Genomic DNA, 20,745 nt, shown 5'->3' on the forward strand with positions numbered 1-20,745 from the left:
GCTCTGTGGGTCTTGACATGCTCTGGAAGCTGTGGTGGGATGGCCAGGTTCAGAAGGCCCAGGGGACATCACTGTGCTCTAGTTCTGACAATGAGGCTGGTCTGGGGCCCAGCTGGTCCATGTCCAGAACGTTCGCTTCTTTGGAAGGCCAGCTCTGGAGTCCTGCCAGGCATCCCAAGGCTCTGAGCTTCCAGATGGGGTGGGCCAGGATCTGGGCTCACCTGTGTATTTCTTCCTCAGGGAGCCATCCTTACCACCATGCTGGCCACTCGGAACTTCTCAGGTGAGCACTCTGTTTCCAGATGAAGGGGCCGCTGCCCTGTGCCGCAGGTCCTCACTGAGCAGTTGAGCCAAAGCAAGAAGGCTCTCCCTGTGACCACCAGCCAGCTCCCTTTCCCTTCCCCACGCCATGCCCCAGCTCCACGCCCATTGCGGGCTGCCCAGGAGGCCTGGGCCCCCTGGCTGGTGCCCTTGGTGATGATGCCCAGGGTCCAGCCCCCTCCCCCCGCCTCCGTCATTGTACTTGATCTCTGTGTCCCATCTCCAGACACCTCCTGTGCCCTCTGCGTGTCTGCAGGCCCTGGTCCGGCAGCTCTGTTCTGTTTCAAGCCCTCTGGGCACGCGTTTTGTGTCTGGGAGGTGGGCAGTGAGTTGGAGGGTAAGCAAGAGGAAGATCTGGACAGCTGGCAGGTGCTGGCTTGGTCACCAGTGGGAGGGGGTGGTGGAGTGGAGTCCTGCTGGGCTCAGGGTCTCGTCCCTGTTGTTGCGTCTCTGTGGGTCCGTGGAGGGCTCCGTTCTCTGGCTGTCTGTGTGTCCCACTCCCTCAGCCCCCCAACCTCCCCCAGCTCCCCACCCCTGTCCTGTTACTTTTGCTGTGATTGTACTGCTGGGGATGGGCTGTGCACCATCACACCAACACTAACGGACATGTCCTGTCTATGCGTGGGGGGCCTGGGGCCACGCCCTCTCCCATGTCTCCCCCTCCTGCCCCCTCCCCACAGGCCCTGCTCACCCAGAAACCCCCCCTGGGGTTTTCTGCTGAGAAAGGAGGCAAATGCTTTGCAAACGCTAATCAGTCCTGATCTTGTTTTCACTCTTCTTGTGAAAGGGATTCTGGGACCAACAGTCTCATCTCTTACCTAAACTTTAACTCTGATTTTCTTCTGCTTCCTTTGTCTCTCTTCTCTTCGTATCTTGCCTGCCCTGTCCGTGTCCCCTCCACCCTCTGTCACCGCTCCCCTCTGCTGTCTCTAACCCGGCGCTCACAGTGGGCAGACAGACCACCGCTCCTGCCACAATGTCCACCGCCGCCTCCGGTGCCACCATGGGGCTGGTGGAGCAAGGTAGATGTGTCTTGACAAGCGTCCCCGCCCCCGCCAGACCTCAGCATGCAGCCCCTCACCACATGCAGACTGCCCACTCAGGTCGTCTCTGTGAGGGGCTAGAGGACCCCCTGAGGCCCTTCTAGCCCCATGTACACTTGGCTGGAATGGCCTGAGAGGACACTCCCTGAGTCCTGGTCCTCAGGAGAGCCTCTTCTCAGAGCCCTTTGCTCTCTGAAGCCCTCTGTGCATTCAATGCCCATTACGATCTCATTCACAATGGCCTTGGCCCCGCAAGAAGGATGTGGGCCACTGCCGGAGGCTTATCAGAACCTGAGTAGGGAGCCCTCTGCCCCAGGGAAGGACAGGAAAGTGAGCCCTCCCCTGTGAGATCACATTTGAGGCCCTTAGTCAGTGGTCATCCCCACCCACTGCCCATACCCACCTTGCCTTCAGGAGAGCAGACATGGCACCTACAGCCCTGCCCCACCCCGGGGGACCTGAGCACACCCTGGGTCCCGGTCCTTGGCCTTTTGCCTGCTCTGCAGGGCTTTGTGCGGGTGAGTGGGTGGGCAGGCAGGAGCGTGATCTGGGGTTGCTGTGTTCTCCACTTGCGTGTCTGACCCGTGGTCCCCAGGACAGGCTGTGCCCTGCCTGGGGCCCAGGCACTCAGACTCCGTCCTCATTGGGGTTCTTCCTATGAGAACCTCCTCGCCTCACCCCGAAACCCACCCCTTTGGCCTTCTGCCGACCTGCCCCTTTCGGGGCCATGTGGGAACCAGCCCCTGTGTGAACAAGACCCTGCTATCTCTGGGTTCACACATCTGTGTCCCCCCGTGTGCAGCCACAGGGACCTTCCAGCTGGCACCCTGGCTCCCACTGCAGCTCAACCTGAGGGCCAATACGGGCTGGGCCTGTGACTAGGCCACTGGAGTGCCCATGGTACTCCAGTGGGGGCAGGAAGCATCCCCCCTGGCTCCCACCCCACTGCCTTCCAGAGCCTCAGAGCTCCCCAGGTGGCACTTCCCAAGGGCAGCCTCATCTTCCGTTAAGAGTCGCCCACATTCGCCCCGTAGACGAGCCCAGAGGCAGGACCCAGGGAGGGGCATCCTGAGTCAGGTCCATTTCACAAGGTGGGGGTGAGGTAGGCAGCTGCTTTTGGAGCCTGAGGCCGTGCCACCTGGAAAGCCAGCCTTGCCTGCAAGGGGCATGGGCGGCTGTGCATGAGGTCATGCATGCACCGGGCACCACACCGCAGCAAGGCTGCTGTGTCCAAAGGGCACGCATGGGGAGGGTGCCCGCATGGCTGAACAGGGGCCAGGTGTGGGCCCACAGGGATACGGGCACAAAGCGATGGAGGAGGGCCCCCCAGTGGCCTCGCCAACCCTGAAGGGCTGCAGACACAGAGAGCGAGAGGACTCAGTCCCCAAAAGGTGGCCCTTTTTGTAGAGCATGTTGCAGTTGATGGAAGCACATCGCCAGGTCCCCACGTGACCTTCCTAGCTGTCCCTCCTGCTGGGAAAAGGCACTGCCAGCAAAGGGAGGCAGGACTGTAGGGGAGGGGCCTGCCTCACCAGAAGACAGGTGGGGTGGGGCAGAGGCACTCTCCCAGCAGCCGGAGAGCCCCCACCCTAGATGTCTGGAATTCCTACTTTGTCCACCTGGGGCTCCTGCTGTATAAAACAAAGGGCTTTAGCTTGAGACAACCCGAGGGGCACTCCTTGTGCCTTTGACTGCTGGTATAGGTGAGCAGCTGACAGTGTTCTGGACACCGTGAATCTGGGCTTAGTCCAGGATACACATGTGGATCTCCAGGAAATGAGTGGCCCCAAGAAATGCCATTGCAGGATCTCTGGGCTCAGTCAGGAGCTGGGGGAGGAGGGCTGTGTCCTTGCCCTGGTTGGGGGAGTGACAGTGTCGCAGGCTACCCAGAGGATTTGTTAAATAGAGGGGGTCGCAATAAAGACTGTCAGGGACTCGATTGAAATTGCACAGATGTCTTCACTGCGGGCTCTCAGCACCCGTGGCATCCCTCCTGAACCCTGAGGGGAGGGCTGACTCAGTGTGCAGTATCTTCCACTCTGACTGTGAAACCCTTTTGTCTTCATCGCACTGGTAACTGGTAACATCTTGAGCAACACAGTTTGGAAATGCAGGCTATGCTAGAGTCAGAGATAAATGGAATCCTTTTAGCACCAGGGACAGCTGCACAGGCAAGCCCCTCCTCTGGGCTGGTGTTGCTGCCTCTCCTAAAGAGTAGACACGGACAGCCTGAGGGTGCTTGGCTGGCCCTTGGGCAACCAGCCTGGACAGAATCTGTTGGGGCACCATGGACTAGCGGGGTGCTAAAGGGACAGCTCTGGGCCTGCCCAGAGACCACCAGAGTAACCCGTTTCAATGAGGCCATGTCTTTAAAATGTGTGTCCCCACAGTGGATGGAGTCTGCCTACTTGCCTGCTCAGGGCTGATGTCCTTTTCCCCCAGAGACAAAGGAAGGAGCCTGGAGCCCCTCTCCAATCACCCCATCCACTGCACCCCTCACCTTTGTTAGGACTAGTGGATCAGCCACCAAGACAGGGATCTGGGGGACTCTCCGTGGACTCAGCCTGCCTCCCACTTCAGGGCCACACTGGGCAAGTCCAGGCTGGCTGGCTGGGTAAATGGTTCTGGTGTCTGAGCGGTCAGGGTCAGAGGTGGATTGGAAGGAGCTGCGCGTGTTGGAGATGGGGAAAGAGGAGCAAGGGCGCTAGCAGCCCAGTGGGGGGTCTGTGAGGGGAGTGCTGGGGGCGGGGCCTCCCTGTGCTCACGGCTGGTGTGGGAGGAGGGGTCAGCCTGTTCTGTGTGGCTGCCCAGAGCCAGTGGAGGGAGACCCAGGTGGTTGTAGCTGTGATACCCATGAGCTTTTTAATAGGTAGCGCTATAGAAGAGCCCTGGTGGTGTGGTAGTGAAGAGCTCGGCTGCCAACCAAAAGGCTTAAATCCACCGGCCGCTCCTTGGAAACCCTATGGAGGCAGTTCTACTCTGTCTTGTTGGGTCAACTGTGAGTCCGAATCTACTCTACAGCAACGGGCTTGGTTTTTGGGTTGTGGTATAGCGGAGTGGTACAAGGGGCGTTCCTGGTTCCCCAGGTCTCCTGGCAGAGCTGCTGTGGATGTCAGGCCTGCAGGGGAGGGGAGAGACTTGGGAGGAGTCACATGCAGAAATGCAAGCCCCTGGGTGGGGGGGAGGGTGGGAGGGGATGGACTTGCTGGTCTCAAGAGCCGCTTCAGATTCCTCACTAACTCCTGAGAGAGCTGCCCCACACATCCTGTAGGGGATCCTCTGGGGCTTGATATGAAACTTCTGAGGGAATTAACGGGTCAGTGAAGGAGGCGGGAAGCTCAGATAGCCCTGCCCTGGCCACCGTCCTCCTGGGTCAAATAACGCCAACAAGTCACATCACGGCCCCACGGCCCCACACAAAGCTTGGGACCACTGAGGAGGAGGCAGGACAGTAGTTGGCATGGGCACTGGTGAGGAAGATGGCCAGCTGCCGACCAGCCCTGTCCTGATGGGTGTTCAGCCCAGGCTGGTTCTCTGAAGTGGACTCCAGCAGTGTCAGGGTCACCCAAGGGTGTGTGAGGCAGATGCAAACTCGAGGCCGGGTGGCAAGGACCTGTATTTCTCAGCAGCTCCCAAGTGCTGCTGGTACTGCTGGTGCAGCCTGTAAGAGGACCACCGAAGCTCGCTGGGTCTCAGTGGTTTCCTGCCTGCCTGCCTCTCTACGAGGACCCAGAGCAGATAGAGGCCTGGCCTGGCACAGCCTGGAGATGGTGCGGGCAGGGCAGGATCCCAGAACTACATGTCCTGCCCAGCCCCTGTGGCCACTTGGTCCCCTCCAGCAGACAGGAGAGCCAGGCTACGGCACCCAGCTGGCCAGAGCCTTTGGATCTGAGCAGCGGGCCGACTATCTGCCAGCCTCTCCAGCCTTGGCCCCAGGCTGAGGGACCACACCTGGCTCTTGGGCAGGGTCTCCGTCCCCTGCCCCACATGAGCCGTGGCATGGCCCTAGAGCAGGCACCGGGCTGCGCTGCGAGGAGGGAGGCTGCTTCCCGACCTGTGCACCAGCTGTCTGTGGTGCCACTTGGCTCTACTTCGAGGCTGGGTTGAGGCCGTGGTGGCAAGCATGGGCTGGCAGCTTCTCAGTGGGGCACGTCACGGGCACAAGTGATGCCTGCCAGGGCGAACACAAACCTTGTTTTCTCTCTTCTTCCTCACTACCTCCTCCTCCTCTCATCTTTCCTTTTCTGTAAGGTAAGCTGACTTCCTTTTTCTTCTGTAGTTCCATAGTAAAATGCTAACGCTCTGCAGGGCATAACCCCCTGCTAGGGGACATCGCTTGGACACTGGGTCTGTGGCTCCATCAAGGCCTCTGATGAGTGGGTGGGCAGGGGCTTGAATGGCAGGCCCCCCGCCTCCCTGAGGAGGAGTGTTGGGGTGACATGGGCATGGGAGCCTGGGGATAGAGATGGCCTTTGGACCCCTTCTGCCAAGTGTGTCCATCTTGTTGACCCCAGAGTCCAGAATCCTTTGGGGCTTGTGGGCAAAGAGGACCGTGCCGGCCACAGCCGGTCTGATGGTCCCGCCATTCAGGAGTGGAGAGAGACAGGCTTGCCAGAGGTGCTGGGAGGTGGGCAGGGCTCAGATGAGGTGTTCCGCAGCCCCCGGAGCCCTGCCCTGTATGGGCCACCTGCCACCTGCTGCCAGGACCCGGAGGAGTGACAAGACCCTATGCCCCTCTTGGGGCGTGGCCTCCTGCCTGGGCCCAGCCTGGCACCCTCTTGTGGCCCCATAGGTGGCCAGCCACTTCCTGGGACACAGTCTCTGTTCCATCCAGCCCGAGGAGTAGGTGGTGATAGCGCTGGTCCTGCCTGCCCCCTGGCCTAGCCTGCGAGGTGCCCCTCAGCTGAGAGACCTTGGGTGGGGACGCTCACCACCTAGGCCAAATGACTGGCAGCCCTGGGGTCACTGGCCTGGCTGGCTGCTGGGACCATGCCAAGCTGCAGAGCACAGACGGCTGTGGGTGTGGGATCCACACTGTCAGTATCCGGCACTCCTGGGAGGCACTGGTCCCCGGCAGGACAGTGCTCACACCCAGTCCTGTGGGCACCTGAGGGCCCTTACATGGAGGAGCAGTGGGACCCCAGGGCCACCGCTGCTTATGCTGCCCTTTTCCCCCCACACAGCAGCCAAGAGTCTACTGAACAAGAAGGCAGATGGAGTCAAGGTGAGGAGGCTTGCTGGCCGGGTGTGGGAGAAGCCACCTTGGCAGGCAGGAGGGTGTATGGCCCCGCCCAGCTCTCTTCCATGTCTCACAGGCTCTTCTTCTCTCCACAGCCCCAGACGAACAGCACCAAAAACAGTGCGGCAGCCACCAGCCCCAAGGGGACGCTGCCTCCTGCAGCCCTGGTACTGGCTCCTTCTCAACTGTCCTCACGTCCTGGGCTGTGGTTGTCCCCTCTGTCAGAGGTCCAGGGTCCCCAGCAGGCACACACCAGCCCCTGTGCCCCCTGGGGGAGTGAGGGTCAGGCTTACTTCTGGACAAGAGAGGCTGCGTCATGAGCCCAGGGTCAGGTGGGCACGCAGCGAGCCCCTCACTTGGGGCCTGTCCCACTTGTAGGTGACCCCCCTCCTGAGGGGCTGCACAGCAGGGGTGCAGGTGGCTGGGGCTCTGCAGCCACCTGAGGTCTGGGCAAGTGCCTCCTGGGGGACTAGGGTGCAGGCCAGGGGGAGAAGGAGGCTGTAACCAAGGCCACAGCTGGGCCTGGATTGGAGGGACTCTGAAGGGGCAGCCCAGGGTGGTGTCATCAAGTGCCTCAGGGCATTGAGGTGCTGTCCTGCCCCAGACCCGCTCCCTGAGTCACCACCAGGATATTGTGTCTGGGAGGTGGGGGCTGTGCTTCCCCTCAACAAGTGGGGCCACTCTGTGGACATAATGTCTCCCCAAGAAAAAGGGCCTGGTCCTGGCGTCTGCACCCACCCAGAGCCCTAGAGGGAGGGAGGAGAGAGCCACAGTACCTTGGCTGTCTCCATCAGTGACCAGCCCTGCCTGCAGCCCTGACCCCACTGCACCAGCCTCACAGCCTGGGTTGTCTCGACCGTTGGTCTGTGCGTGCCACACTCCAAGGCCAGGTGAGGCCAAGTGAGGAGCAGGGTGTCTGTACTGCCAGACTGCCTGAGAGCGGCTGCACTGGGGGCTTTTCAGAAAGCCCAAGAAGCAAGGGCGGGGCAGGGAAGGTGACACGGGGCAGACCCCTGAGCAGCCTGTGAGAGGTCACCAGGCAGGCTGGACAATGCCTTCCTACCCAGTGACCCCCAGCTGGTGCACCCAAGAGTGCAGCGCCGGTCTGAGCAAGTCATCCTGAGAGGTTGGGGTTCGCTGGTCCGGAGGCTCCTGCATGTGCTTGAAAGGCCTGTGTGGGTGCCCATGTGCCCCAGGCTGGGACCACTGTCCCCAGCTTCACCTCCAGCCCCCCTTGGCTTCAGGAGGGCTGGGTTTATACGTAGGGCCAGTCTCAGCTTGGGGGAGAGAGCTGTGGTGGTGAGGCAGGTGGGAGCTGCCGGAGCCCCGGTGGTGGTGGGAGGGGCCGGCAGTGGCCTCAAAGGCCTCAGCACCGTCTCCATCTCGCACCATCCATCTCCATGTGCCACCCCCACCCCAGGCTGCCACACAAAGCTTCAGGCCTGTGGACCCCACCAAGCTGAGACAGGAGGTCCAGACAGGCACCTCCCAAGCAGGCAGCGCACTCACGTTGCCCCGAGCGTGGCCATGCTCCCCGCTTCTGGCATGGCCATGCCCTCTCCCACTTGGCTTCAGTCAGCTTCATCCATGTTTCTTCCAGCCCCCCTTTGAACCATTCTCGAGTAGCAGTCCTGCTTCACCCCCTCCATGCACTGCCACTCTCTTCTCTCTCCACGTCCTGGCTCTCCTCCTCTTCTCACTCTCCCTCTCTCTCCTCCTCTGTCTTCCTTCTCCTGTAGGAGCCTCAAACCACCGTTATCCATAACCCCGTGGACGGGATTAAGGTACTGCTGCCTCTTTCCTTGTGCCCTGTGGGAGCTCTGCCCGGGAGGAGGCAGACGGCAGTCTGGCTGGCACTGGCCACTTGCCTCCTCGAGCCCTCAGCATGCCCCAAGTCCAGGGCGAGGGCCTGGGTGCTGACCAGGGTGCAGGAGTGGCGTGGAGGCAGTGTGCATGATGCAGCCTCCTGTCTGGTTGGCAGCAGGAGGCAACTTGCATTCAGCCCAGAGAACTGAGGAGGCCAGGTAGTTGCTGCCCCACAGGGAGGGTCCAGGGACCACAGCATAGGGTGCCCAGCCACGGTGTAATGAGGTCCACACTGCAACCAGCACCCTTGTTAGCACAGGGTACCCATGAGCACGGGGCCAGGGCTCCCTGCTGTCTCTGCCCCACCCCCCGCTGGCCGTGGCCAGGCCCATCCAGCTTAGTTAGAAGAGGGGCTGTGCCAGGAGGGTCTCCTACACCCAGAGCTACTGAAAGGGTCCCAGCAGAAGGCTGGCTGGACTCGCCACCATGCCCATCAGTGCTGGCCTGGCAGGGACAGGGTACACATCCGTGTCCCCGAGCACGCTCCCACCCGGTATCCCTGAACAGCATCTTCTCTTCTCTCCCACCTTCTCTGCTCATCAGCTCCCATAGCTCATCGCATCACATCCTCCTGGGGGGAGGGAAGGGAGGGCGGTGTGGTGGGATCAGACAGGCCTGCAGCCTGACCTTCCTGGGGTCCTTCGCAGCCCCCTGCGCCCCGCCAGGCCCCTGCCTCCTCCTAGCCACACCCCCACCTCTCCTGTCCTCAGAAGACATCTGACTGGACCAGCCCCACCTTCTCCTGGGGCGAGCAGGGAGGCCACCCGAGGGTGTGAGAGAGGGGAGGGCCCAGCATTGCCCCATCCCACAGCCTGGGTGCGTGTTCCTCCAGACGGTATGTGTCGGGGTAGGCTTGTGCTCTCCCTGCGGAGGGGCCTCCAGGCAACCTCCTGGGGCTGTGCTGAACCCTGATCTTGCACCCTGAAGACCCGCCACAACACACACACATGCACACATCTGACCTGGGGCCCAGGCGGTGTGTCCGGTTGGGTGGGGGCCGGGGGCTGGTCCTTTGAGGACCCTTGAGTGAAGATGTTTCTTCTGAGGAGTGGAGCACATGTCCCCGGGGACTTGGGGGCAGGTGGATGAACCAGAGTTTTTATCTGAAGGCAGTAAGCCACCAGAGCTGGGGTGTGGGTCCCGGCCATGCTGCCGTTGAGGTCAGCAGCACCATCTGGTCTGGCAGCCTTCAGCGGGACGGTCCAGCCCACCTCCCACAGGAAAGGACCTGTGACCCTCTCACCCTGCTGGCCCTGTGTTCCTGGGTGTCCCATCCTGTCTGAGGTTTTGAGAAGGCAGAATCCTCTCTCCTGTCTTTTTGAAGAGAGTCTTTCCCTGCCTGTGGTGGCTGTGGATGAAGTGAAGTCTCCGGCTGGGGGCAAGGCCTCACTTCCGAGCGGCAGGTGGCTGGTGCCTGGGGGCAGGGAGGGGTGTGGGTTCCTGTGCAGCCCCAGAAGGAAGCTGTGAGAATGCCCCTTGTAACCAGGGACATCCTGGTGACCAGCCAGAAGCCGCTGCCCCCTCCAGTCTTGGCTGGGCACTGTGTCCAGGGCTGGAGCTTGGCAGAGCGGGAAGAGTGTCTCCACAGTCCCCTGGTGGCCTCCAGGTCCTGGCCATTCAGCGCTGTGGGAGTGGGCTGGGCAAGACCTGTCTGGGAGCTCTAGCAGTTCCCACCTGGGGCTGCCCCCACCTGCCGCAGGCCTTGAGCACCAGCTTCACCTGGGGCACACCAGTCCTTACCGCTCCCCTGTGTTTCCCTAGGAGTCCTCTGACAGCACCAACACCACCATAGAGGACGAAGACACAAAAGGTATCCTTCGCACCTTCCTCTGCTGCACTCTGGGATGACCAGGGATGGATGATGGGAGGGCGGAGGGGAGCCAGAGAGGCTGGGCCATGAGTCTGCACAGTGGCTGCGTCTCCCTGTGGAGGGCTCTGTCCCAGGAGCGTCTAGGGGGACCCGGCAGCCTCTGGGGGAGATGGCAGGCATCGGTTGGCCATCAAGGAGCTGTGCCCTGCCCCCGTGTGTCTGGTTCTCCGAGAGCTGCCAGGGGAGACCAGGCCGGTGTGGCTGTGCTGACCTTCGTGAGGCTTGTCTGGTTCACATGGTTCACGTTTGCTCAAAGATGCTTTTCTTCTTCTAAAGTTTCCTGAGCTTTTGGTTCAGCTGTGGCTGAAGTTGACATATGGATAGGTAGCATTATCTGGGAACCGTGAAGGTGGCTCTGGAATGTTCCGTGCTGTGTTTGCTGAGCCGAGGTAGCCTGCCTTCTAAGAGGGGTGTGGGTCTCACAGCTTTGTGTTCAGTTGTTTCATACCCTGGCTCCCAGGCCTCCCCTCCCCCACAGTCCTGAGCCAGGCCAGTGGCCTTGGTAGTGGTGCCTTCCTCCCAAAAAGGCCCAGGGCAACTGGTGGCCTCGAGCTCTTGGAGGCCCAGACTTTCACCTCCTCACCAGAGCCTTTTTCTCTGCCCACCCAGCCACCTACAACCACAGCATGGACTCCTGACCCTGGTTTCTGTCTACACGTTCCCATAGACAACCCTAACCTCACCTCAGGACTGTGCTGGGGCAGTGGGACAGCCCTGGGCCACTCCACCCTGCTCTGTCCCCCACCCCACACCCTTGGCAGGGCAGAGGCAAGAGTGTTGCTTCCCAGGGCTGACCAGTAAGATCCCCTTTGAGCTGGCAGGGCTGTGAGGCCACCCTGGTGCCCAGCCTGCAGGCCTCGGTCCCGGATGGGGTTCTGCAGCAGGACTGACTGCTGGCTGTGGGTTGGGGCTGGGCCAGAGCAGAACACACAGGTGCCAGGGTGGCCACCTGGACCCCAGCGGCCCTTCCTGTAGGAAGGGTGGGGAGAGAAGAAGCCTCAGCCCCTCGGCCTCTGCCTAGACACCCTTCTGGCCGGTGGGAGAGGCTGGGGAGGGGCCTGGAGCGGGCCTGAGAAGCCTTTCAAGGCTGGCTGGGTGCCTTGCTCGGGCCCGCAAGCCAACCCAGTGTGGCCCTGATTGGCTTCGAGGCCACAGGCAGACATGACTTGTCTGCTTTGGCAGGTAAAAGCTGCGCTGCTGTCCGTGTTATGGTGCTGTCCCCTTGCTGTGTTCCACTGGGGCAGCCCATAGCTAGTCCCATATCCCTTCCTTCACTCCCTACGGACTGCTGCCGACTGCTGGGAGAAGAGGGGCACACCGAGGGAGGAGCAAACCCTCACACTTTGGTCCTCCCCCAGGGGCCAGGCACAGGAAGTTGTTTTTTACCTACAGGCTCCTGGCCCCTGGCTTTCCCCTGTGGTTTTCTCCCCCAAGTACCCCCACAGCCTCCTGTCACTCACCGTCTGTCTGTTCCACCTCAGCCCCCAGGATCTCTGACATCCTGAGCTCAGTGAGGAGGGTCTCAGGGACCCCAGAAGCTGAGGGGCCCCCACCCTGCCTGTCTCCGACTCTCCTAGGCCCCCTGCCCCCGTGTAAGTAGCCACCCCAGGCCTGCTACCCTGCTGCCGGGGGCTCCCTGCGAATGGCCTGGTGGCTGAACTGCTTCCTTGCACCCCCTGCACGGCCTCGGCTCCCCTCGCGGGCGACTGCCCGGGGCCAGGCAGAGCTGTGCGGGCACCTGGTGTATTATCCTCTGCGCTAACTCGGGAAGGGGATGGAGTGCCCCGCTTCTCTCCAGGGGCCCAGCCCCACCCCCTATGCTCACATCCCACCTGCTTCCTTCCCAAACCTTACAGCTAACTCCCCCAGCCCTGGGCCACTCCCCCACAGGGTCTATCTGGCAGCCCAGGGGCAAGCAAGGACCCTCTGGGGTCCCTCATCAGAGTATCTGGTGGGGCCCCCAGCTGCCGCCTCTGGGCTCCATCACAGAGCCTGGCCTGGGCAGCACCGAGCCTGCTGGCACCCCTTGACCATGGGGCACCCTGTCCCCATATGGAGGGCTCCTGGTGTGAATTCCCTTCCACACTGGTGTCTGAAGCAGAAGAAGGTGTCTGTGACCTGACCCCACCCCCAAGGCCCCAGGGGCTCGCAGGCAAAGAAATGTTACAGAAAGATATTTCCACGTTCACAGCCCTGGGTACTTAAAAGGTGTGCCGCAAACAGGCTGTCCACCTGAGGCTGGGACCATCTGTTCTTGTTCACGTTCTTGCGCTCACTAATTCACTTGATGTGTCCATCTTTCAAGCCCTTGCCTGGTCCCTTTGTGACAGGAGTGTCCTCTGTCCCTTTTGGGCCAAGTTGCCACCATCTGCCTAAAGCAGGTTTCAACACCACCTCCACAAACAGGTGTACATTCCTTCTTGTACCCCTCATCCCCGCACTCCCCTTCTGTGCCCCTGCATTTCCACTCCACCCCCAGTGACTCTGTCCCCTCAGTCCCCTGCAACTCCCCACAACCTCTACATCGCCCCCGCCCCCCCGTTTCTCCACATCCCCACCACATTCTCTACATTCCCCCAGGTCCACTCACAGACTCCTCCATCCTCTCCCCTTCCATCTTCCACGGCCCCCCATGGCCCCCACACACCCCCCCCAGAAACTCCCTCATCCTGTCCCCTTCCATCCCTCATGGCCCCTACCCCCTCACCCCACAAACTCCCCCATTTTGTCCCCTTCTATCCCCCATGTTTCCCACCCCGCTACAAACTCCCCCATACTCTCCCCTTCTCACACAGCTCCTCGTGTTCTTCCAAATTCCCTGCAAACTCCTCCATCCTCTCCACTTCTCCTACATTCCCCCACATCCCCGAAATCCCCCATAAACTCCTTTGTTTTCTCCCCTTCTATCCCTCTCATCCTCCCACATCTTTTCCTCCAGACTCCCCCAATTCCCCCATAAAGTCTTCCACCCACTCCCTTCCATCTCCATCCTCAAGTCCCCCCTTGTCTCCCTCCTCTCTCACACCCTCCCCCCATCCCGCTACCCCAGGGCTTGCCTTCCCAGCCACAGGTTTTCCGTGCCTGCCCCAGTGCCTGTCCTGTCCTCACCATCTGTCTGTTCTGCCCCAGTCCCCAGGGTTTCTGACATCCTGAGTTCAGTGAGGAGGGACTTTGGGACTCTGGAAGCCGAGGGTCCCCCGCCAGTCGGGCCCCCACCCTGCCCGTTTCCGACTCTCCTAGGCCCCCTGCTCGCCCCGTGTAAGTAGCCTTCTGAAGGGGCTGCTGCTGCTTTTTGGGTTCACACTGATGCCTGAGGCCCCTTGCTGTGTGGCCCGTGTGGGTATGCCTGCAGCCGGGCTGGGATGCAGCCTGCTTCAGGGGAGGGCAGGAGACTAGAGGGGGCCACAAGGCCCCTTTGCTGCATCACAGTGTGTTAGTTAAACCATATGAAAATGCCATTTGGTCTCAGAAAATGGAAATTGTAGTTAAAGAAATGAGTGTGTGTGTATTCAAAACACCTGTGTAGGGGGAACGACTCAGAAAGTAAGGGTCTGTAGCTAAACCCCAGCTCCCACTGCTGTGTGGCTCCTAGTTTACCCTGGGTGATAAGTGGGATAAACAGTGATCAGCATGAACCCCAGGGGCTGCCCCGTGGCTGCGAGCCACTGCCTGTTCAGGGCTTGGCAAACTGTGAAGTGCTGGGCTGGGGGCCCCTGTGCCTGTGGGACACAGCGCGGAATCTGAGGGGCGTGTCTTTGCGGTGGGGCCATGGTTGGGGCAGCAGGAGCAGTCGGGGCGGTGTGTGGCACAGAGGTGGCTGCATATGGAGGCAGCAGCGAGATGCAGGTCAACCTGGAAGCTGGGAGGCGCCAGTGGTGTTCCTGAGCTTGTCTGGAGCTGCGGGCACCTGCACTGTGTATCACTTACAGGGATGGATGACATCTCAGGGCTGCAACCCCTGCCTCCGCCCCCACTGTGGGGGACGCTGGGGCTGAGAGGCAGTGCCGAAATGCTTCCTGAGAAGAGGCTGCTGGGCCCAGGGTGGGTGGATGCCAGGGCACAGGGGCCCAGAATGGCCGGGGAGTGGCTGGGTGAGTACGCAGGGGTCCTGGGGCTCTGCACAGACCTGGCCAGGACTGGCCCTGCTGAGGGGGTGGCAAGGGTGAGAGGAGAGAGTGGAGCTCCTGGAGCACTGGGGGCAGGGGAGCGGCTGGGGACACAGCCTGCAGGTGTGAGGGGCCTGGCGGCTAGCTGCTGAGGACCTGGCGATGGAGGGGTGGCTGCAGCCTCTGGGGCAGTGGGGCTGTGGGGCCAGCTGAGCCTCTGGAGGTGTCAGGAAACCGTCCAGCCCTGCAGATGGTACAGGGCCTGGTTCACAGGTGAGGGACCTGAGGCAGGGAGGGCAGTCTGGATGGACTTGGCCAGCTAGGGCTCCTTCACAAGTTTGTCTGGAGGTGAGGCCCACAGTTGGTCTGGGTCCACCAGGAGACTGAGAGCTTGAGTGAGGGGTGCTCCGTGTAGCCACCCCCCGAGTGCTCTAGGCCAGAGGGGAGGGTAGCCACCAACTGATCAGTGCTGGGGGCTGGGTGTGCAGGTGGTGGGGTGGCCGTCACTGAGTTGGGTCCCTGCTCCTGGAGGCCACTCTGGCGCCCCGAGCATCCCAGCCCCTTGAGTGCTGGGGGCATCAGCAGGTGGAGGAACAGGCAGGGTCATAGGGTGGTGTCTCCAGCTTCTGAGGGGCTGGGGTGCATTTTAGCTTTGTCTTACACTGGAGCCAAGATGCTGAGCCTGGATGTGTGCAGAGGTGCCTGCCCAGGGGACCCTTAGCTCTGCTCCCTGAGCCCTCCTCTCCAGACCAGGGAGGCCAGGACTGTGCACAAATGGGCATTTCTAGAGAGGACCAGCTTGATGGGCCTGCCTCAAGAGGGTCCAGTAGCCCAGGCACAGGACGTGTTCCACAGCTGTCTGCATTTGTAATCAGGGTAGGTGCCCCGGCCCCCAGAGAGCCAGGCCCTCAGCCAGGCCCCCTCTGGTGCCAGGGCCACCATCTCCCCTTTGCCTCCCCAGGCTGTTCTCTAGAATCTGGGATTATACTCAATCCAAACTGATCCCTTGAAGGTGCCTGTCTGGGACAGGGCATGTGGGAGCTCCCTCACTGACCTCCCAGGGGACCATGAATTTAGCCCTGGCTGGCATGGTGGGAGGGGTCCCAGAGGGAGCCGGCGGGACAGAATCTGCTCTGGCTCTAACTGGACCGTTAGGCTGTGAAAAGGAGCCTGAAGCCTGTCGCCCCTGGGGTCTCTCAGCATTGCCCTCTGGGGACGTTCACTTGGCAGGGTCCCTCCTAGGCTGGATCTCATGCCATGTGCCATGGCTTTGCCTCCCCAGGTGCCTGGGAGTGTGGGCTCAGGTGGTCCTCAGCTGTCAGGCTCCACTGGGCCTTCTTCATGGGCAGAAGCCCCTTCATACCTGCCGCCTCCTGGGGTGCCTCCTCCCTCGCTTGTGTAAAATGTGCTTCTCCAGGACCCAAGACACTGAGGACACAGGAGTGCCTGCATGCCATTTGGGAGACAGGGATCACACTTGCACCAGGGAGCAACCCAAAGCAGGGCAGCACTGGGGTTGAGTTGCGCTGAGGTCTGGGCAGCAGTGATTCCGTAGGGTCAGAAGGCAGCATCCAGCATCAGGCCTTATTCATGGCTGTGTGAATTGCCTTGTGAAGCTTCAACTTCCTTATCTGTAGAATGGGTGTGGTATACATACTTTAACCCTGTTTCCCAGACTTTGGGCATCCGGGTACCATCTTCGTGATTTATGCTGTAACCATATATCCCTTTTTCTATTGTTTACTTAATGTATTTTGTTTATGCTGACTCCCATTTCTTTCTTTAAAAAACAACTTGTTGAGATATAATCCACATTCTGTAAAGTTGACAGTCTTAAGGTATACAGTTCAGGGGTTTTTAGTATAGCGATAACTACTATTTAATTTCAGGACATTTTCCGTACCCATTAGCAGTTACTCCTCATCCCCTACCCCCCAGCAACTTCTAATCTACTTTCTGTTGCTGTGGATTTCACTAGTCTAGATATTTCGTATGAATGGAATCAGACAATATGTGGCCTTTTGTGACTGGCTTCTTTCACTTAGCATAATGCTTTCAAAGTTCATCCATGTTGTAGCATGTGTCAGGACTTCATTACTTTTTATGGCCAAATAATATTCCATTGTGTAAATATACCACATTTTATTTATCTATTTATTAGTTGATGGACAGTTGGTTTGTTGCCACTTTTTTGGCAGTTATGAATAATGCAACTATGAACATTCATGTATAAATTTTTGTGTGGATATATGTTTTCAATTCTTTTGGATATATACTTAGGAGTGCAACTGCTGGTAACTCGATGTTTAATTTTTTTGAAGAACTGCCAAACTGTTTCCAAAGTGGCCGCACCACTTCACATTTCCACTAGCAAAGTATGAGGCTTCCAATTTCTTCAGAGTCTCACCAACACTTGTTTTGTATTTCTGGTAATAGCCATCGTAGTGGGTGCAAACTGATACCTCATTGTGACTTTGATTTGAATTTCCCTAAGGACTAAAAATGCTGAACGTCTTGATGTGCTTATTGGCCATCTGTACATCTTTAGAGTAATGTCTATTCAGATCCTCTGCCCATTTTTTAATTAGGTTATTCCTCTTTTTATTGTTGAGTTGTTATCCTTTATATATTCTGGATACAAGTCCGTTATGAGATACATGATTCGTGATTATTTTCTTCCATTCTGTAGGTTGTCTTTTCACTTTGATAGTGTCCTTTGAAGCACAGAAGTTTCTAATACTGATGATATCCAGTACATCTATTTTTTCCTTTGTCGCTTGTACTTTTGGTGTCACATATGAGAAAACTTTGTCTAATCCAAGATCATGAAGATTTACTTCTATATTTCCTTCTAAGAGTTTTATAGTTTTAATACATTTAGGTCTCTGGTCCATTTTGAGTTAATTTTCATATATGGTGTGAGGAAGGGATCCAACTTCATTCTTTCACACGTGGAAATCCTGTTGTCCCAGCACCATTTGTTGAAAAGACTGTTCTATCACTCATTGAATTGTCTTGGCACCCTTGTCAAAAATCAGTTAACCATAAATGTATCAGTTTATTTCTGGTCTCTGAATTCTATTCCATTAATCTATATGTCCATCCTTATATTTTGTAGTAAGTTTTGAAACTGAGAAATGTATGTCGTTCAAACTTGTTCTTTTTCAAAGTTGTTTTGTTTATTCTGGGTCCCTTGCATTTCCACGTGAATTTTAGGATCAGCTTGTTAATTTATGGGAAAAAAAAAAAAGCAACTGGAATTTTGACAGGGACTGTGTTGAATATTTAGATCAATTTAGAGAGTATTACTATCTTAACATTATTAACTCATCCAGTCCATGAACAAGGGATATCCTTCCATTTATTTAGATCCTCTTTAATTTCTCAGTGATGCTTTATAATATCCAGGGTACAAGTCTTGCACTATTCAACCAGGCAGCTGATAGCTCTGTCTTAGCCTTCACACCCTGCTTGCACAGATCCTCCAGGTCAACCCGAGGAGAGAGAGCATAGGGCCTTCTCAGGAGACTCCTGGCCTGTGCAGAGCCCTGCACACACATGTGCCCTCCAGTATCCCTAGGAATCTGATAGAGCTTTTCAAGGTCCCCATAAACATCTTCTTCCTTGGTTTTCCCTTTTAAGATTTTTGGTCGGCCTCTTGTTAGCCACAGCTGGTAACACTGTCCCAGGCAGCTGTGGCATTAAACAATTGCTGCTGATTGTTTTCAACAAATGTCTTGTGAATGGGGCTGCGCACCCAGAGTAAGCTCTCAGTCGGATCAGATAAGGACTAGCCCTGAAAACGGAGCTTTTCCATGAGCTACCAGTCAGATAGGGACAGTTCTCTGGGATGGGACTTTTGGGGTGCTCCAAGCCCATTCTGTCCCCTCCAGGACTGCCAGGTTGCTGGCTGTCATTGCTAACCGTAGTTATGAGGCTGCGGGAGCTTGGTGTTGGCTGCAGTCTCAGGCTCTGTGGGTTGGCAAGATGGGTGCCAGTAGCCCCAACCCATTTTTCTTCCATTTTTAGTTGTAATTAATTTTTAAGAACTCAATATTACTTCACTGAATGGAAGATTAGTTTCACTTACCACAAGTATAAGGTAACCGTAAAAGTGCTGGGAAGCAGAACAGTGCCGTTCAATTCCAGCTGCATTCTGTTGTCTGCTGAAGATCTCATACTTGGCCAGCCACTCTCTCTGTGTTAGAAAGGAGATTAATAAGTGTCACGGGGGGAGTTCAGGACATGTTAACACCAGAGATGTCTCCCTTGATGTGATTGGAAGGATTGTCCAGGAACTGAAAAGGAATAGATCCCTCACTATGCCCTCCACAGACCACCCAAACCATTAGGGGCCATGGGCCAGACCTAGGGACAGGGTGGGCTCCTGAGCAGGCGTGGGACACTGAAGTTGTTGCAGCCCGTGGGAGGGGTGAGGTGATGCTGGGAAGAAGGCACTGAGGGCCCTAGGTCACCCAGAATGGAGACAGGCAGGTGGGGGGAAGGCCTGGTGGGTACTGTGGTTGCAGGGAGGATGACATCTGGGTAGGGGAGGGGTCCGTCAGCCAGGCAAGGGGCAGACAAGTGCATTAGGGCATTTTCCTGGGAACAGAAGGGCGTCTGGGCCAGTGACATTGGGCTGGAACTGGAGGAGAGGTCTGGCCTGAAGATAGAAAGTCTAGAGCTACCTCCAGAGAAGTGGCTGGTACAGCAGGGGGAGTGGATGAGGTCCCCAGGGGAGAGAGGAAAGAGGGAAAGCAGACAACTCCAAATTGGAAAGCACCCCAGGTAGGGGCCAGAGGGGTGGGCTGGAGCAGAAGCAATTGAAGGGAAAGAGAGTTGCTGGGGTAGAATCTGAAGGGTCAAGAGGGTGAGGACTAAGGGCCGTTGACTGTGCCAGGTCAGAGCCCAAGTGCCCTCTTAGGAGCTTGGCAGAGGTACTGGGGCTGAGCTGTGTAGAGCAGGACTTGTGATCACGGGGAAGGGGCTCTGGAGCCCAAGGCCCACCCTGCCAGAGGCATCTTCCCAGGGACCACCAGGCAGTAGGGACTGGGTTCTTCAGGGAGACTCCTACACCCGGCTGTGTCATGTTCTAAAAATGAAGCTGCACCCAGACCTACAGCAGAAGTGGGGCACCCCCACCCAGCACCACACGATACCACTGGTACCTCCTGGACCTCCCATTGGGGGAGGTAGACAGGGCTGTCCCCAGGGGCCAGCAGGCCACACCCCTCACAATGGCCTGCGATTAGACTCTCAGATCCAGCAGTTCCTCGGCTTCGTCCCTCCACGGAGCACTCGGGGCTGCCCACCTCAGCGTTCGTGGCCAGAGTGGACCCCGTGTGGATGCCCATCACCAGTGCCTCAACTGAGTGGATGGCAGGATGTCCACACAGAGAGGCCAGGCAGCCCTTTTGGGAGCGTGGCTGTGCAGAGCGCTGGGGAGTCGGGGCCCTCTAGAGCATGCAGGGAGGGGCACACGTGCCCATGCTCAGAAACCTTGTGACCTGGTAGGGAGAGCCTGGCTTTTCAGTGCATTTGTTGATGTCTGAATTTTTCCCATGTGCATGTGTTTCACTCTTAAAAATCATTATGATGTGTTCATATGTGTGCACGTGTGTGGTGTGTGCATGTGTGTGCACGTGAGTGTACGTGTGTCTGTAAGGAAATGGGTACATACCTTGTTCAGGATAGTACTTTCTCTGGGGAGAGTGAGTGAAGGGCAAGATTGAAGGGGCTACACAGGGATCTTCAACTATATCCAGAGTGTTTTATGTCTTTAAGAAATGTCTAGAGCAAATATGAAAACTGTTACCCACAAGGGGGCGGGTACATCAGGTACACTGTCCTCTATGGCTTTTCCATATGTTTAAGGTATTTTGCAATAGAAGTGAATTCTAATTTTAGTTTTAAAAAATTAAAAAGGTGAATACCTTTGGGAGGGCCACAGCAGTAGGTAGGGCTGCCCAGGGGATTCTGCGGAGGGTGCAGAGGGAGGGGCTGTGGACCCAAATCCTGGGGCACCAAGCAGTCGGGCAGGAGGGGTGGGTGGTATCTGGAGGCATCAGCAGGGCCCAGGACTAGCAGCAGTGGAGACTTGGATCTATCTGAGAGGGGGGCAGTGAAGCCATGGGGTTGCAGGGCCCTCGAGGGAGAAAACAGAGATGGGTGCTCAGAGGTTACGGAGACCAGACTGGGAGCTGCCCCAGGGCTCTGTGCTGCTGTGATTTGCTCAGAGTCTTGCCCGGACCCTCTTGCTTCCCTCACCTTTGCTCCTGGAGATCCCTCCACAGCCAGCAT

General features: G+C 57.9%; 1 protein-coding gene across 6 annotated transcripts in view; it reads left to right on the forward strand.

The window, feature by feature from the left end:
- CAMK2B (calcium/calmodulin dependent protein kinase II beta) overlaps nucleotides 1-20,745 on the forward strand; it is a 140,202-nt gene that overhangs the window by 117,448 nt on the left and 2,009 nt on the right. Inside the window, exons 12-17 of one of the 6 annotated variants that reach the window (XM_049893574.1) lie at nucleotides 241-283; nucleotides 1,269-1,343; nucleotides 6,551-6,588; nucleotides 6,699-6,770; nucleotides 8,343-8,387; nucleotides 10,231-10,279. In XM_049893574.1, the coding sequence (XP_049749531.1) occupies nucleotides 241-283; nucleotides 1,269-1,343; nucleotides 6,551-6,588; nucleotides 6,699-6,770; nucleotides 8,343-8,387; nucleotides 10,231-10,279 (322 nt within the window). Of the gene's footprint in view, nucleotides 1-240; nucleotides 284-1,268; nucleotides 1,344-6,547; nucleotides 6,589-6,698; nucleotides 6,771-8,342; nucleotides 8,388-10,230; nucleotides 10,280-11,820; nucleotides 11,932-13,468; nucleotides 13,598-20,745 lie in introns of all 6 variants that reach the window. The other 5 variants (XM_049893580.1, XM_049893575.1, XM_049893576.1 and 2 more) reach the window with 5 other exon arrangements.

Source organism: Elephas maximus, chromosome 8 (assembly GCF_024166365.1).
Source record: "Elephas maximus indicus isolate mEleMax1 chromosome 8, mEleMax1 primary haplotype, whole genome shotgun sequence".
Taxonomy (NCBI): Eukaryota; Metazoa; Chordata; class Mammalia; order Proboscidea; family Elephantidae; genus Elephas; species Elephas maximus.